This window comes from Leptodactylus fuscus, chromosome 3 (assembly GCF_031893055.1).
Source record: "Leptodactylus fuscus isolate aLepFus1 chromosome 3, aLepFus1.hap2, whole genome shotgun sequence".
Classification (NCBI taxonomy): domain Eukaryota; kingdom Metazoa; phylum Chordata; class Amphibia; order Anura; family Leptodactylidae; genus Leptodactylus; species Leptodactylus fuscus.
This window is the reverse complement of record NC_134267.1, coordinates 221,258,015-221,276,716: the sequence shown is the minus strand read 5'-3', so window position 1 is coordinate 221,276,716 and position 18,702 is coordinate 221,258,015. Positions and strand designations below refer to the sequence as shown.

At 41.8% G+C, this 18,702-nt stretch overlaps 1 protein-coding gene across 3 annotated transcripts in view; it reads right to left on the bottom strand.

Annotated features, from left to right (window-relative positions):
- Positions 1-11,077: 11,077 nt before the first annotated feature.
- LDAH (lipid droplet associated hydrolase) overlaps positions 11,078-18,702 on the bottom strand; it is a 171,785-nt gene continuing 164,160 nt past the window's right edge. For all 3 annotated transcript variants that reach the window (XM_075269199.1, XM_075269198.1, XM_075269200.1), the window contains one exon: positions 11,078-12,449. In XM_075269199.1, coding sequence (XP_075125300.1) covers positions 12,261-12,449 — 189 coding nt within the window. In that variant the 3' untranslated portion in view covers positions 11,078-12,260. The remainder of the gene's footprint in view (positions 12,450-18,702) is intronic.

Here is an 18,702-nt window from a genome sequence, read left to right as displayed (position 1 = left end):
ATGCTGGTCCACTGATTCTGGTGTACTTGGAATTTTTTCTCTAACCCCCACGGTTCCTGAGCAATCAGTGCAGTTAGTTTTGGTGCCTGATGTGCTAACTAAACTCTCTGATATCAAGTGGGTGGTGACACCGCTTAACATTAGGGAGTTTAGTTAGCACATCAGGCACCAAAACCAACTGCACTGATTGCTCAGGAACCGTGGGGACTAGATAAAAAATTCCAACTGAGCTGGACTCTGTGGAGGCGTGGCTAATAAAGTATGAATATAGTTTAAATTGGTGGTCCTATTTACTAACAGATTACAGTAAAATCCTATGAATCCGACATCCAAAAATTCAGGATAGTTTGCTAGAGGTCTCTGGCCTCACAACTTTTCTACGACAGCTGATAAACTACTGAATTTATTAATCTGACACGGATTATATTCCATTATTATCAGATTATGTTCACCAAAAAAATTACATAAAACAGATAAATTAGATCCGACTTTGATAAGCATGAATAATATCTGAATTTGTGCTTCTTTGGAACTGTGTAAATAAAGTTATTTGAACATATCACAGTATCTACTCCTAGCGGCCAATGAGGTTGCTGCTTTTATTTTGAAACCTTCAGCAGGAAAATGAATTCTGATTGGTTGCCGTGTGGAACGCCCACATTGTGTGCCTGTACATGGCTTCCTCATTGAGGCCCGTGTGTTGCAGTTTCGGAAATTCATGTATTGGGGACAAAGCTGTAGAACATAATTTATTGGGCTGAATAAGTGTATACTATGCCCCCTCTTCAATAAACTTTATTTATACAGTCCTGTAGAGGGCCCCCTTAAATATGTTAAAAAATTCAAAAGTGACAGGATTGCTTTAATATAATAAAGCTGTTGCGTATGATTTCACGGATCCAGTATTTCAGTGACCCCGTCCAACCCATCTGCATGCAATGAACACGACTAATGTAGATACACAATTACATACAGGAAAGTTACCACGCTGCCCAAGTCTCGGCCCGTGCGTCTTTTTCCCACCTTCAGGCCTGTACAGGTGTTGACCTCTGACCCCCGCATGGTTTAAGTGACATCTAATTAGATCAGGACACACAAAAAGCTGTTCCTATAGCAATCTGCTGCTGTTTACCCCTCCGCGCTGCTTTGTTCATCAGCGATCTCAATAAAGAAGGGCCTTCTTCAGGGTCTATTACTAAAAGTGACCCCAAGCTATAGGTGAACTGTGACTTGTGTGTCTTCAGCTGAAGGAGATGAGAGGAAATGGCTGTAAGAGATGTGTAAGGCTGTATTCAATATCAAGGGCATCTGTCACTATGCCTTTAAATTAGGGACCCTATAAGCCCCTGAGCTAGCGGGTTAGTCATTGCACCAAAACCCCTCCTCCTGTAGAACTGCTATGTGCAATTAGCACTTGTCATCTCTTACTTTCCCTTCTTATACTTGTTCAAAGCAGAAAGTGAAAGCTCTTATTTATTGGTATAGAAAGGCCCAATGACAGGTACCACATGCTATTGGCATATACCGTTTCTAGATTTGGCCCTTGGAAGACACCATATGTACTCATTGTATGTACCCACCATCTTACGCTTTAAGACTGAAGCTTTGCACATACAAAAATGATAATGCTACCTGCATGTGTGCGTTCTCTGCTCCCTATCTATGCCGATATAGCATGTGTCATCTTCCTCTCTGTCTTAGAGCTTGGTTTGCTCTACTGTGTAGATCCTCCTCCCTTCCTTGCCGGTATCTGTAACACAAGGCTACAGTAGGAGAAGGGAGGGGAAGAGCAGAGAGTGCAAACAGTAGCCAGAAGAAGTCCTTTGTAAGATCTATGTCAGAAACAACAGCTTAGCCTGCTATGTTGAGGAGTTGCACAGAGTCTACAGCATTGAAAGAAGAAGGCTCTATACGTTTTATGAATTTTTCCCAGTCTGACTATATTTACAACTATAGTCTCCTCAGGGGTATACACTTATCAGAACCAGACAACCAACACTTAAATAAAGGTTCCAACCACCTACCATCTTGTGTCATGATGGCCATTCCTTGTTTGCTCCACACCACCTATGAGCAACAAAGCCAACCTGGCTTGGCCCCCTAGGAGTCCATTAGCACCCACAGGACTGTCATGTACTTACATACCTTAACGTCACCTCAAGAGTCCCACTGTCTCCTCTTTCTTCAGTACCTTCTTGCCTCTGAATCACTTATAGGGTCATTCCACTTATAGTGCCTTACGGTGTATTTTAAATATTTTTTAATATTTCATTTTCCAGTGACGCACAGGAGAAAAATCAGAAATTTGCAGCAATCCTATTTATCAGACATGTCTAATTTATTTATCAGCATTGTGATCTGGAGCTGTGGAGGAGGGGGGGGGGGGGGTCTAATGGAATAAGATATTGCTATAGGCTTCCTCTCCGTCCTGTGTTAATAATATAGGTGGATACGTGTTTGGTTAATATATTCATGTTAAACTAGCGACCTGGGATATTGAAATGTATACATTTAGATAGTCAAGCGGTGGGAAAACCAGGATGTAAATGCATTGTATGTATTCTAAAAGTGTACATATTGAAATGTAAATTATCATTCTATATTTTCTCTATATACTATATAGTGGGATATATTTTGTCAATTGAATATTCCTAAATACTCTCTTTTATAACCCATTTTAAATATTTTGTACAGATACTTTTATTAAATATTTTATGATTAAATTCGGTATCGGGGTCGTGTCTTACTTATACATTGTGCTCTGTATAGAAGTGTCTAATTGTGAATTTTTTTTGACCCTATTGAGTTTTTGGAAGCCCATACAAAGTGCAATAAAGGGGTTCTCTGCACTCTCTAAGCTTTATTACTAATAGACACCCCGGTCCCCTGGAGCCCCATTTGTTACCTGTGTGGAGGGCAGTTGGAGAGGCCAGAATTCTCGTTCCACTATCTCCACTGCAGCCACCCCAACTCTCACTGACGTCACCAGCTCCCCTCTACTTGTGCCGAGAGGTCCATGGCGTAGAGTGGAGTCGGTCATGTGACAGAGTTGGGGCATCAGCAGGGAAGTTAGAGGAACGACAGTCCCAGCCTCCAAGCTGCCCCCAGAAAAAAAGAGGCCATGGTGCATATTAGTAATAAACCTCAAACAGTGCATTCCTCCAGATAACCTCTTTAACCAGCAGAGGGCAACAAGGAGCAAAGGAGAAAGTTCCTCCCAGGGTAAAATGGATATGAATTCTGTTCTTCAAAATTGAGCATGAAGGGAGTAACAATCCAGATACTTAAAAAAAATTTTTTCTCTCCAACATCTATAGAAGCAGTCATACTATATAGGACCGAGCAGATCTCCTGACAGTTCAGTATATATGTACATTCCCTCGAAAACTACAATTCTAGAGTCTCTTGGCTATATTGTGCAGATCCTCTGATATTCCTCCTGACAATGTATTAATGCATTTAATAACTGGGCAGCCTACATCAGGATACACTTAATAACACCTTCCAGGAGGTATAACAAAGGAATGACACAATGTAGGGTTATTAGAGAAAATGCTCCGTAATTGTTATTCATGGGGAATGGGGTATTTACTAACCAGATACAGTGCTAAATGGAGTTCCTCTTTTTTATGTAGATTGAGCCCCACATAGAGCTCACTATGTACATTTCTTCCCTATCAGTATGTCTTTGGAATATGGGATGGAAATCCATGCAAACATGGGGAGAACATACAAACTCCTTGCAGATGGTTTTATGCCCCTGGTGGGATTTGAACACCAGAACTCCAGTGCTAACCACTGAGCCACCATGTGGCCCCGAATAGAGTTCGTCTTTTAAAGGGGTTTTCAAGCTAAATAATTGATGACCTATCCTTAGGATTAAAGGGGCTTTCTGGGCAAAAAAATAAATTAATCAATCATTTTTCTAATGGTCTGTTAGTGCTATTGATAAGGGAACCCATATACCTTTAGCAGTCTTTTGAGTGATTTCTGGGTTTCCCAGTGAGCTCCTGGCATCTTCTTCATTTGTTCACATGGACATCTTCCTGTTGCGTCTTTTCGTACAACTGCCAAGATGTTTTGGGCTTCAATCAGAGCTGACTCACAGCACCTCCGTCTCTCACTCCCCTCACTTTCTCCCTCACACCCCCTCCCTGTTTCACTAGGTAGCCCACCCACTACTAATTCGTCCTAACTAACTCAACCCCCCCACCATGTCATACTTACCTGTCTTTCTATCCGGACCTTCTTGGCACGGGACATCACTTCTGGGCAGATGGCACCATCTCTTCTTGACGTCTGCCGGCAGCACCTGCCTGCGCAATAGAATGCCGCCTACTGCACATGTCAACACTCTGGCTCTATTGTGCAGATGTGGATGGAAATAGAAGTGAAGGTCTGCACCAGAAGACAGGTAAGTATGATGAGGTGAGCAGTTAGTATAGGTGACGCTCTGTTTACCCTTTCTCGGAAACAGAACATCACTAGGAAATCTGAAAATAATTCTGGAGTGGTCCCATGACCGCACTGGTGATCTAGGTACATATAGATTTCTGTTACCTATTAAGAGGGTTGGTAGGGGGCTGGGATGTGTTTAGCTAAGATCAGAAATTTCAATTTAACCCAGACAATCCCTTTAAAAGATTGGCATGGGTCCAATACCCTGGCCCCCTGCTGATTAGCAGTTCGAAGATGCAGCAGCATTCAGGTGAGTACCGCAGCCTCTTACCTAACACAGCACCATACATTGTATAGTGGCTGTGTTTGGTACTGCAGCTCAGCCCATTCACTTGAATGGAACAGATCACTGATCACGCCATTTAACTAATGATTATAACATCACACGAGCTTTGAAGTTGCTCCAAAAGACTGATCCAACATCAAGGCCCCTCGCGGATCTTCAATTGATAACTTATCGTAAGGATCGCTCTATTAAAATATCCCAGAAAACCCCTTTAATTCAGAGTTTGCTCCTGGTTTGTTCTTCCTGTCAAAGGCTCTGCTCCACCACATGCTTATAGTGCAGCTGACCAGTAGAGGTCCCCGCTGATCTGGACAGTACCTGCACTCTGCAGTTAGCTACAAACTGAATTCCTAGCATGAAGAGTGTATAGACAAAGTATACTATATTTAGAAATTCTTGGGTTATCTGCTCGGGACTTGGGATTGATCAGATTTGCCATCATATATTCACCTATTAAAAAAGATTAAGAGTTTGTCACAAGCCCATACACAATGGATTAATGTAGGCCAAATCCATAGATATTGGTGGGATTGGCCAATAATCTAATGATTATGGTACTGTATCAACTTTTAATGATGGCAGATGACTTATGATGTAAGGATCAGGCAGTTAGGTGTCAACACCTCTAATCATTTTGTTCTCAAGGATGATATGCCAAGGCCAAGTGCGCATCTAATATGGAATGGTAGAGAGGGATAGCTGTTGGCTGAACAACTGTGTGATAATCTGACTGTACTGTCCTTACAATAGTTGGTGCCTTGGAACCTATATAAAAATGTTCCCTTCAATGACCCATGGTCCGCCTGTCCATACATAGTACAGCCAATATGAGTCACAAAGATTCCATTTGACAAAAAGGGGCATTCTAGCCTGGATGTCCACTTTGAACTGGATATACAAAGAGTTAAATGGTGAAGATTAGAGGTTCCTTGATCGATTGGGCACAGTGGCCGCGTGTGTGCGATCCACATGGTACTCTTGTCAAGATGTGGCTACTACTTCTGCCATTTACTGTACGGTTTATGGCAGGTGTGGAAAAAATGTTGAACTGTAAGAATGTTTTCAGAAATAGAAAGGTTTCTGAAGAATAGATAAATCTAACGCCCATCAATATTTGATGTGACCTTTGCCCTTCCATCAGTTCTTCTTGGTACTTGAAGACAGTTTTTGAGGAACCCGGCAGGGAGGTTGTTCCCGCCATCTTGGAGAACTAAGTGCAGATCTTCTCTGGGTGTAGGCTTGCTCCAATCCTTCGATATCTTCATGTAATCCCAGACAGACTGGATGATGATGAGATCAGGGCTCTGCGGGGGCCGTCTCATCACTTCCAGGACTCCTCCTCCAAAGTGCAAAAGTCAAACCAAATATTGATGAGATTTAGATTTCTCTTTTCTTCATGTTGTTAATTGACAAAAATAAACTATTTCTATTTCTCAAAGCATTCTTACTGTGCATCATTTTTTCCACGCATGCTTAAAATTTCTGTGTATGACTAATATGCTTCTCCAAGACTGGCAATGGGTTAAACTAAGGCGACAAAAATATAACAAAAACAGTGCACTTTTAAGGTTGATGTCGTATCCTTCGATGGTCATGAAACTTGTTTGCCTGCTTTAAATCTGCTGAGCTGTCTACATGTGCTGGAACAGGGTTGCGTGTCCTCTCACGATGGAAGAGCTGAGAATGCTCCAAGTTGAGAAGACGTAGCTCGAAGCAACAATAGCAGAAATGCTCAGTAATTGCCATGAACTGTGACATAGCAGAACGATCTCTGGAGAAGAGAAGGAACACAACTGGAGACAACCGAGGTCTGTATGACAAACAAATGTAGGGCTCTCTGAGAACAAGCCGTATGTAAACTAACAAAAATAATACAATAAACAGTCAAAAAGACATAAAAGAGAAGAACAATAGCCTGGAAGACGTCTACTGCCGCACTGTACATGACCTAATTCAATTAAAAACAATTAATGACAACTTCAAATGTGTTCTCTCTTGGTTAAGAATCAGTCTAATTGTTTCGGAGACATTGCTCGAGGTCCCAGTTAAATGCCTGGCACGGAGAGTTCCTAAGAGGAAGTAATAACTTGCTCCATAAAATTGTGATTAGCCTTAAAGTTAAAACATCTGATAACCATAAGAAGGTATTCAGCAGAAAGCGCCGGGATTTACTAGCCAGAAACCAGTAACAAGTAGTAATGCGATGGGATATGAAAGAATGGAGAAAATACAAGATATTACTACTGTGGGCTGCTCGGTCGCGAAAGCTATGGGAAGGGAAGAGAAGCCTTCACCAGGATATGGTTTTGGAATACCTTCCAAAAAAGGAAATCCATTGTTAACCTTCTACTTATCGAAGACACTGGATGGGGGAAAATGACCAGTGACCACTGAAATCAATGAATGATAGATCGGCCACCAGAGGGAGAATCATGCTTTGCCCACTCTGGCTAGAAGATGTTGGTCCTGAATGGAAGACTCTTTGGGGCCCATATGCCCTACTAGGACGTATGAAATGGGGATGTCATTTGAATCACTTGTGGAAATTTCTTTTAACATTTTGGAAAGTTTTAAGAAATAAGTTGCACCAGTTGAAGCCTGGACTGGCAGCTGACCGAGGACAAGAAGAGACTCTTCATTGGCCTACATAAATAATATTTCTGAACTAGGGAAATAGTATGAACAAGAAAGGTATTATAGGCTTGTATACTGTCTACCAATAAGTATTAGGACACCCATGCAAATGAAGATATCTGCGGTCGGGATGTGCGTTGCGCCTTCAACCGTTAAATAGGAAACAGCATTGGCATTAGTCGCATGCAAGATGCCACAAAGTTCAGAGTTGTCCGATTTCGACAAAGGGGTAATTGTGGGGTACTACAGAAATGGTCGATCCTTAAGGGGCATAGCAAGCGAACTGAATTACCCAAAATCAACAGTGGCCTTTGTGATTACGAAGTGGAAGGTGAACGGAGATTGTCGGAATGTCCCTGAGCTGGAAGACCCCCGAAACTGGAAGATAGAGACCGACAAGTGCTGGCCAGAGAAACCGCACCCAACCGATGGCTCACATACACCAGGAGGGTCACCAGGCATCCGGGAGTATTGTGTTGATCAATATCCTCCTTAAGGAAGTATCTGCTGGGGTCTACCAACTATTGGATAGGAATAAATGTTTTTGTATTCTACCACAGGGGTCCATATACTTATTGGTAGACAGTGTATAATCCATAAGGGGCTTAGGTATAGTACGTTCAACTACTTTTGAAGCTCAAATAGAAATGAATGGGCATAGAGGCACCAGCAAAGCCACCACTCCTTCCACAGGTGACCCCTATTCTCATAAGGGATGTGTCCCAGAGGTGGGTCTGCATCTATCAGATATTGATGGTGTATCCTGAGAATATGCCAGATATGTTTGCAATGTCATATATGAAGGCCTTACCTAAAAATGGTAACTGCAGAATGGTTGTCACATCACTAGAATGCAGTCGGCCATTTCAGTTTTGTACGGTTGCAGTGTCCAAAAATTTCTAATATGCTTAATGAAATTCTTCTTGTGCGCTGATATTTTTGCATCATATGGGATGACCAGACTGCAAGGTTCATTACTGCATAACATGACCCGACCATGTCAACCAATGGCTACCACGAAACAAAAAAATTGTAACGATTGCCACATTTTAATTTCTACTCTATTTACAGTGCAAAGTTGTAGAATTTTTGGGAAAAAATGAATTCCAGAACGAAAACAGGAACCATTAACACCAACCTAAAGCTCCCTTTGGCTGGTGGATGTATCTAAGATGTTTTCAGACGTACAAATAGTCGTATATCGGTAGAGACAACTTCTCTCGTCAAGTCTGAATTTTCACTACATTTCTTCTTCTAACAAACCAGAAGAGCTGTTCCCGAATGTACTGATGCTCGAAGTGTATTTGTGACCCGCCGTGGGAGTCAACAGCTGGAAGTATTGGCAGAAATCAAAAAAATGACAGATTTTTTTTGGTGGAAATTCTCTGTCTGCTATGTTTAATACAGACTGAAAAAAAAAAGCAACACATACGGTTGAAGCCCAACCATCATGACATGCAAGCAGAGATAAACTAGTCATTTCTTAGATAAAAAAGTTAGGGGAGTGTCTACAATAAAAGATATTCGGCCCCTCATAAATAATTCAGACCACCCACCAGAGATCTCTGGTTTTATTGCAGAGCATCTTCACCTCACGGAATGATCTTGATAATCGGAGCTTACTTTCCTTACAATTTACGACTTTAGCGCATAAGATTTACCAGACCGGGTCACTTGGAAAGAATTGCAGTCTTCTTGGCCTGGTTACGAAACTTTCAGTTTTTTACATAAGGACATGCTTTAAGATCACTGAAGCTCCAGACTACATGGGATTTCGGTATACATATTGTGTCATGGAATCAAGAAAGCAAATTCTTTACAAAAATCATACATGGGCCCTGATATACCCCATGGACGCAATGGGAAAGACTTCAATCTCGGACAGATATAAGTTTTGGAGGCAGTTTTTTTTTTTCTTCTTCTTTTTGTATAAATTTTGAAAAAAGTAAATGTCCCAATGCCCACAAAGGGTCATATATATAAGTTCTAGGACCTTTCCTAACAAGCAACCACCGTTGTTGCATACAGTACCACTGTGAAGGTCCTTCTTCAGGTTCCTGGATGAACTTTATTTCATTCCACAATCCGATGTCCTCTTTCTAAAGTTGACCATAGACAAGAAAAAGTTTTCCGAGGTTACCAAAATTCTCATGTGTGGGCCAGCAGATTGTTTTCTGACAGATGTTCGAAGAAAGGGAGATCAGGTAAGTTGGATTTCAACAAGCTTGTTCCTTTGTTCCTCGGGAAGATAAACCTTTACATGTTGTTCAGTGCTATTATAAAAGGCCATCACATAGAACCATCATACATCACTCAATTCTCACTTTTTTACATGCCAAAAATAATTTTCATTATTTGCAATCACCAAAAAATTTAAATTTCCTTGGTTGTTGGTCTGATCTCTGTCCTCTTTACATAAGTCAAGGAATGCTCCATTGCCTGATTGTTGGCCCATGTAAAAGGGCCTTTATTCTCCTATTCTCATTGACATTCATGCTTGGCCAATCATATATGGTGGAGGAGACGAAATATCTGTCCCATGTTTATAGTTAGCTTTAGGGCAGCCATCTGTCTCTGAGTGTTCTCCTGCTTCTCACTATTGAGGGTTTCCATTTTTCCAGTCGTTTGCTGGATTCTACTTCAGTTTTAGAGTGTCCTGGTCAAGTGTTAAACCAGATCAGATGCTCGGAGAACCATTTGTTAAGAAAAAAGCTTGTCAGGGAATTCTGAATCAGATTTTGAACTTGAAAATACCAGTCAGAGAACATGTCATAGTTAAATTATATTGGTTAGAACCTAACAAAGCACATGGCATATAGGAATGTTCCTCAAACAAAATTCTGTAGACCAGACTTTCTCCAAAATTACAATTATCACCGATGGTTGGTTCTTGCCACTGATGTGGTTTTCACACTTCTTACACTCAATAAGAATAAGTCAAGTACTACATGCCCAACTTTTTCATCCTTCGATTTTTACATACACTGGAAGGACCACATTATAATGTAGTCAATAAGGTCCTTCTGGTATCTCTTAGTTACTGTCATATCTGGGATCCGTTGCTGTCCATTTTTCTGCCCTTCTGGTCCTGCAACAGACCAGAATTTGTAGGACGGCACAAATGTGAACGTATCGTAACCTGGGACAAAACAATGCCATTCTGAAGCGTTGCTGAGCTACAAACCATGCTATTGGCTTACAATGTATTATACATGGTTCTTCGGGTGAATATTCACCACACACAGCAGATTTGTATATGCTTGCTACCAAAAAGACCAAACTGTCCGATGACCAGAACTGAAATCCAGTCGCAGAAATTTCTGAAACAAATCTGCTGCGAGTGAATCCACCTTGAGGAAACATCTAGGCACTTGGGCCTACAGATTATTTAATGAGTTTTTCATGACATCTGAGGGTTCCAGCTGATAAGAGTACAATGTTATGGATGAAAGACCAAACTGGGCCAACTAAAACCCCATAAACCATTGCCACGTTAAATCCCATATATTCCCAACATGAAGTAAGGTTCAGGCTTGTCTGCATGGGTAGACATTTTGTTAGCTGTCAGTAGAAGGAAGATGGGGACATTCAGCAAGTTGAAATCTCATGTATATTAGAGCTTAAAAAGAGAATCGGACAGAGAACATGTAATAAATCAGGAGATAATTTTATGGATTATATCTTTAGATCAGACTCCCAATAACAAATGTCGCTCCCATCCCATGAGACTAGGAAGCTGATGAGTCTCACACAACACCCAGAATTTAGAAAACCACTGATCCATAGGAATAACTGTACTAAACACTGGTTGTGTGACATCTATCGACAACTCCATTTTGGAACGTATGCGTGATTACGTAGGGTTATGTATATAGTTTCCACAGATAAATATTCAGAATAGTTGAAATGTAGACCATGTTGGTACATCATTCCCAACAAACAGAGTCCCAGACAATAGTCACCGGTGATAAGAGTCTCTATAAGCAGTATTTTCGTATAATACAGATGGTCTATGTAGGTTACTGCCATTTCTAAATTTGCCGTGCATTATCAGCCCTGGAATGGTTATGGATGAGGAGGACTCTAGCGTTCCTCGATGGTTTCAAGGCTCTTTATTGGGTCATCCACTGACTTACAGAATAGGTGCCACGAGAAAGACAATTTTCTTCCTTTTCCAATGGAGCATCACCTATAAAATTTCCGATCCCAGCTGGAGTCTTCCTCTTCCGGTAAGATACATCAATGAGATGATTAAGAGAAAGACCAGGAGAATCTACGCCCCCAATATCTCGCATATCTCCAGTTCTGGGACCACCAGGAACGTGCCCAACTGTCAACTAGTCTCAGTCACTAGATATTTTCCAAGTCCTTTACTTTCTCCCTGCCGTTTAAGGGGTGAAGGTTTTCCCGGATTTACAATTTTTTTTTCATCCCTTAGTGCTCGCCCTCTTGCTCTAAAACTTGTCTGTTATCATGTTACCTATTGCTCTGTAGGCTAGGTAGGTTTGTTGCCACCTAGAAGATATTGCTATGTTATTGTTGGTGTATTAGAGCCTCTACAAAACTGTCATGAACCTTTCTATCCTCTTTCTAACCATCAATGATTTCAAGATAAATTGTCACGCCTTGGCGAGATCAGAATTACTAGAATTTTCAGTAATTTTCATCCATCACAAATTTCATCCCTTTGCTCTCCGACCATCGTATGGTTACTTGTGGGCCTTATGTATAGCCAATGATTGTCCAGTGTATCCAAGTTAGCAATGGAAGAGCCAAAATTCATTGTAAAGTATATCTAAGCTATGATACCCCCATCATTCTATGATCTCTAACCCGGGACCATACGACCGAGCTACAATTACAATTATTGGTGGAGGACATCTCAGAGGTTTGGATGCTCCTTTAACCAGTTTATAACCAAGGTAGCTACTTCTTTGCTGGAATCCAAGACGAAGGCATGTCTGTAACCCTTATCGCACAGCCAGATATCGCCTTTAGGGAAATCCTTCCTAATATCTTCATAGTACTGGACCGGGCACCAGCTGTCTGCGGCACCGTAGTAGAAAATCAACTGCAAAAATACAATGAAAAGAACATTTATTTTCGCCTTTCAGTTGCACCATGACATTGTGTATCTGTTAGTTATGTAAAATATGTTTCGCTCTGGTTAAAATAAAAAGCATAGGGCAGATTTCCTACAACATGGCTGCCAAGTGCCTGGAGATAAGAAACGTAATATTTTATAAATGGGCGCGCCGAACATTTCAAGAAAACCGTATCACCAAAGGGCAGAAATACACAAGTTAATAGAGAAATATTACTACGCTGAAGAAACACAAGCAGATGTAGGATTTCTTTTTAACTTGAGCTAATACCAGAATATTTACCCGCAAATTCTCCAGCGCCAAATACTATTTAAAGGGATTCTACCATTAAAATCAATTTATTTGGCGATCACACGTCGGAATAGCATTAAGAAAGGCTATTCTTCTCCTACCTTTAGATGTCTTCTCTGCGCCGCCGTTCGGTATAAATCCCGGTTTTCATCAGTATGCAAATGAGTTCTCTTGCAGCACTAGGGGCGTCCCCAATGCTGTGAGAGAACTTCCCAGCGCCGCCTCCATCTTCTTCATGCGTTTTATTCCAGTGCTGGGGTTCAAACTTCTAGACCTCGGGCAGAGCCAACTGCGCATACCCGCGGCCACAAGAACAATGGCCGCTTACACAGTAAGTAAGCGGCCATTTTCTTATGGCCTGTCGGCATGCACAGTTGGCTCTGCCCAAGGCCTAGAAGTTTGACCCCCAGCGCCTGAAGAAGACGCGTGAAGAAGATGGAGGCAGCGCTGGAGAGTTCTCTCGCAGCATTGGGGATGCCCCCAGTACTGTTTGAGTGCTGAGGACCGCCTTCAGTGCGAAAACCGAGATTTATACCAAACGGGGGAGCGGAGAAGTCATCTTAAAGGTAGGAGAAGAATAACCTTTCTTAAGGTTATTCCTATGTGTGATTGACAAAAGATTTTGGTTTTAATGGTAGAATCCCTTTAAAGGGGATGTCCACATTTGAACTCCATCGTTTAGGTTATATAAAAGGTGGAGTAACTATATTGTATTACCACTCTTGCATAGATCATGAATTACAGACTTTATCCTAGTCCAGGGCTGCATTCATAATTCTACAGGCTTCAGAGCTGAAATCTAACATATCTTTGCTGTCTCAATATCTGAAGAGTACAGCAGAGTAGCTCAGACACTGAGCTAGCAAAAAAATAACGCTCAATTTCAGCTAAGGTATTTTACGTGTTTGGAAGAAAACGTTGGCATAAGTATAAGGGTTGCAATGGTGGAACCTATGCCCAGAGGTCACCTTTAACACGTGAGGGTTTCCTCTGATTTCCTTTCATGGCTGGCAAGCATGTGCACTGTAAATTTATTACCCTCCGGTGCACTGGAATGAGAAGATTTATGCTACACAGCCTTCCACTGTCAGAAATGAGAATTACAGAAAAACAAAATAGCAGTTTGTCAGTAGCTTATAGTAAAGGAGGGATTCTGGAGGGGAGGCAAAAAAGCAATGATTATTATGTAGGGGGGCACCAACAGGGGATGGGAATGAAGGAAAATATGGTCATGTTGTGAAGAAGTCTTCATGGTGGTAGGTAGGAGCTGCTAAAATAGGACAAAGCTGATGGTTGTGAGGCCCCAAGATGATCCTTTGCATCAGGGCCCAGGCGTCTTTCCAGGAAGTGCTATAAAATAAGAAAAAGACAAGTCCTTCATCAGTCTTGGTCAGTTTTCTTGCAGTGGAGATGTGATACACTTTTATGACTGCTGTAGACAGTAGTCCTGGCAGTTTTGAGCCGTCCATCTCAGCACCACTGACAATGTAACCATAGGATGACTCAAGGCCGATACAAATCCAGATGCTAGTGCTGCAGACCTGAATTAGTGCACGTTCTCATAGGGTGGCAATGCCAATATTTCAGCTGAGGATATCTCAAGGTCTGTTCACATATGATTTTTCCCTACTTTCAGATACATTCTACATATGATGCCAACATATTGGAATATATCCATTATATATATATGACTCGTACAAAACCCAAAAATGTGTAGTATAATTTTTTAAAGGGATCTCTCCTAAATGGAAGAGTATAACATCATACAGTATGCCAATAAAGCTATTTAGGGGCATAAAAAGTCTTGTATAGAGGTGTTCCTGTTACTCCTGTTACTAGCTACTTTTTTGGTTTTTACCCTCTTAGGGCAGAATACACCCCCATTAATTTCAATGGGAGGCAGATGCTTCTGTTTCCACTCGCAGAGAAAAAAAAGAATCATCCTGCTTTTGCCCAACCCTTCAATTAAAGTGAATGGTTGTAGGAAGATTTCCTTGGTGGATTTTGCAAAAATATAGGCGACACCAAAATGGCAGTTAAAAAAAAAAAGGACTCTATTTAGCCCAATAGTGCAAAGTCTCAGGTTATTATGAAGTTTTTTTCACTACAATTGGAGCGCTGCCTATTTTTATTTATTTTTTTTGCTTTTGCTATTTCTGATCATCTAGCTACAGACTGTGGATTTGCAACCCCCAATGGGATATCTGTACTGTCTTGCTCCCTAAGTGGTTGACCTGAGGTTATCTATCTATCTATCTATCTATCTATCTATCTATCTATCTATCTATCTACCCTGTTTCCCCGAAAACAAGACAGTGTCTTATATTAAATTCTCTTCCGAAATATATGACCTGTCTTATTTTCGGGGGATGTCTTATGCAGCGACTGGAGCGGGGAACAATCAGCAGTCATGCCGGAGCTTCCTTAGCAGAGCGCCGGCATGACTGCTGGTTGTAGGTGGTCCAGGAGGTGAAGGGGGGTGTCTTATTTTCAGGGAAACAGGGTATCTATCTATCTATCTATCTATCTATCTATCTATCTATCTATCTATCTATCTATCCATCCATCCGTCAGTAGGTTCCAATGAACCCTTCTCTACGGCCAAACAGGGAAACCCCATTCCTTAACATGCAGCCATACATATGATATGATTCTGTATATGAACGCCATAATACATTATGTTATTGTTTTACAATTGCTGACTTTTGATTTATGCTTGTTCTTCATTTTGTGAACATTTCACGGAACAAAGCAAAGACACAACATAAAAAGCAAATGGTAGAATAATATAAACCATCAATATCTCAGGAGGTGTCGGCAGCTTGTTGCCGCTGAGCAGGAAACATGCAAAATCTCGAGAAAACATATTTTGTGTAAATAATTCAGAACAGACAAAACAAAGATCGCAGCAGATGTTGGGAGAGATGCTGCCCATAATTTTTATGATACATTAGTCAGAAATTAGCAGCTGCATACATGAAAAATATGTTTTTTAATGCAACTATTAATCTGAATACATCTGCACTAGCTCACTGGAGCCGGGGCATCTGTTAGGGAAATAGTAACCCTTACCATCAAGGGCCACCATAACTATTATTATTATGTCATTCTAGTTTATTGGACTTATCTATATGTAATTTTAATATACCTGCATGTACAGGAGTGTACTTATACAGTTAGCAGTCGCGACTGTGCCTGGTGCGTGCAGAGGCTAAAAGGCACAAATGCTATAAATGGTACATGGTAATTGAGAACCTACTACAGATTTTGGTTTAGATCTCAGAAACACCAAGTAGTACCATGTTATAGGGCCCATACACACACTTTAGGGCTCGTTCACACGTGAGCCCAGGGGAGGTTTTTGACAGCGGATTTCGCGTCAAAAACCTCCCCTTACAATGCAGACCGCCAGGCTTCTTTTTTCCGCTAGCGGCGGGCTGCTGCTAGCGGAGAAAAGAAGCGACATGCCCTATCTTCAGGCATCACCCTCCTATGAGCCGACACCCTCATTTGAGCTGACAGCGGAGGGGAAAGCCGCGTCTCTCTCGGTGTCAAAACCCGCGTGGGCAGTTCACGTGTGAACAAGCCCTTAGAGTCCCCCACTATTAAAGGGATTGTCCATTTCTATTTTAATGGTTTAATAGGGTTGCTGAAGAGGCCGTAAACATAAAAATACATTGACCTCTTCATGGGCCTCCACGTCCAGCTTATGGCGGGTCCGATCTTCAGTTTACAGGTTTTTTGGACTGTTTGTACCAGGCGTCCACTACTGCCAATCACAGTTCTCAGCAGTGACCCCTTGGCAAGTGGCACGTCACAACAGTCACATGTTTTTTGTGAAGAGGTCACTGCTGAGACCTATGAATGGCTGCAGCGGTCACACACCAGAAACGGGACGGCCCAGCTATTCGGGAGGACCACTATGAGCCCTCCTTATTATTTTGTCTAGTGTCAAGGGATCATATAAATTTGCTACCATAATATAGAGTATTGGATGAAGCACGACAACCTTTAGTTGGCACTCAAAGGGAGTCTGTCATCAGAACTCAACATATCAAGCCAGTCCTGTAGATAGATAGGTTAGGGTCACCGGAATCAAATGGTGTTTTCTTTTAGTGAACTGGTACCTCTGTTGCTCAGATATTGTCAATGTCCAAATTAGCTCTTTGGAACAAGAGTAATACCGTAGTTTGACAAAAATGGTGATATCTCGGCAACTCATAGGGGGAACACATTGTTTAATTCAGGTGATCCTAACCTATGTATCTGCAAAGTTGGGTAGATATGCTGGGCTCTGATGATAGACTCTACAAGTATCGTGATCTCCTTAGGACAACGCATGTGGTCACAGACCACAGAAGCTGCATCGAGACATTCAGAGAAGCCCCATTTGGGGGAACGTCCATCATTTCTGTAGAAATCTTTGGAGGTGAGAAGAAATCTGTGCGTTCGGGGCTGAATATTTTTGCTGCTTCAGAAGTCAATCAACAGCGATAGAAGGCTGAGAAGTGCGGGGAGGCTGGATTGGCTCACCCAGTAATTACTACATTGATTTGTCTGTCCCTCCGGGCATATCCCATTTGTATTCGGAACGCCACGGCTCATTACTGTAGCGTGTAGCTTAAGCTTTGACAGCTTTGGCCGGAGTCTTTTATAATTTGGAAGTTTTCCTTTATGCGGAGTGGCTTATTTAAATGTATCATGAAAATAACAGAATGTGAAATGTAACACCAAAACTATTCAATTCCCAAGACTAGTATTAAGTTTCCTTGTTAAACGAGCCTCGAGAGCCTCTTATCACTTCTGACTTCACATTCAGCTGGTATGAGTGACAGCTGCTGCCGCTGAATGCTGAGCTCTGATTGGTGCAGAAGAAAAAAGTGTGTGATGTCATCGCTCTCCTAGAGAACCCGAGGTGGCTCTTGCTTCTTGGCAAACGGAGAAGAAGTTCTGCCAAGTCTGGCACGAGTGGACAAAAGTCATGGCTTTACTTATGTCCCTCCTGCTTGGAGCGGTTTCCCCTCTTTCTAGTGTTTCTGATGACTACCAGCCTGCACAGAGAGGGAGGCCATGATTGGATCATCTTACGGCAATTACCCAACCATTAGGTTTGTTTTTGTAGTAACACATTCCACCCCGTAAAGGTTAAATATTACTTCTTATGAAAATCACTGTTACATAATATTTTGTGGAGCTTTTGTTGGTTTGAATGTCAAGTGTCACATTGCTGAAGAATGTTCTATCATATGGCTTCCTAAGAATTTCTTTTCTTGACTCTGGAGTTCTTCATTCCACCAAGGTTAAAGCTCGGAGTAGAGAAATTTTCTTGCTTGTCCTCCTGACCTCGTCGTGCACGCGTGTTGTTGGCTAGATGCATGTGTGGGATGAGCAAGGTAAGATGCTGCCAGCACCTATGGAAGTGACGGATCTCCCATAGGCTAAGGCCTCACGTTGTGAAAACGCAGCTTTTTTTGTTGCAAACTTTGTTGCAGTTTTTTGAGCCAAAGCCAGGAGAAGTATAAGAACTTCTTAGATATTTCCCATTCCTTTTGTAGCCATTTTTGACTTTGGCTCAAAAAAACGCATGAAAATCTGCAACGTTTCCAAAACATGGGGCGTTAACCTTAGGTCCCACGTTGCGGAAACGCAGCTTTTTTTGTTGCAGTTTTTTGAGCCAAAGCCAAGAGTGGACTGGACAGAAGGGAGAAGTATAAGAAACTTCCTTCATATTTCCCATTCCTTTTGTAGCCACTCTTGGCTTTGGCTAAAAAATACGCAACGAAATCTGCAACAAAAAAAAGCTGCGTTTCCACAAGGCGGGGCCTTAGCCTTGCATGGGTTTCCAGTTTGAAAAACAGAAGTGATACTCATCTTCCCCGGTCCTCCGTTCCGGTGTTGGGTCCTCTGTTCAATTCCATAGCTTCTCTG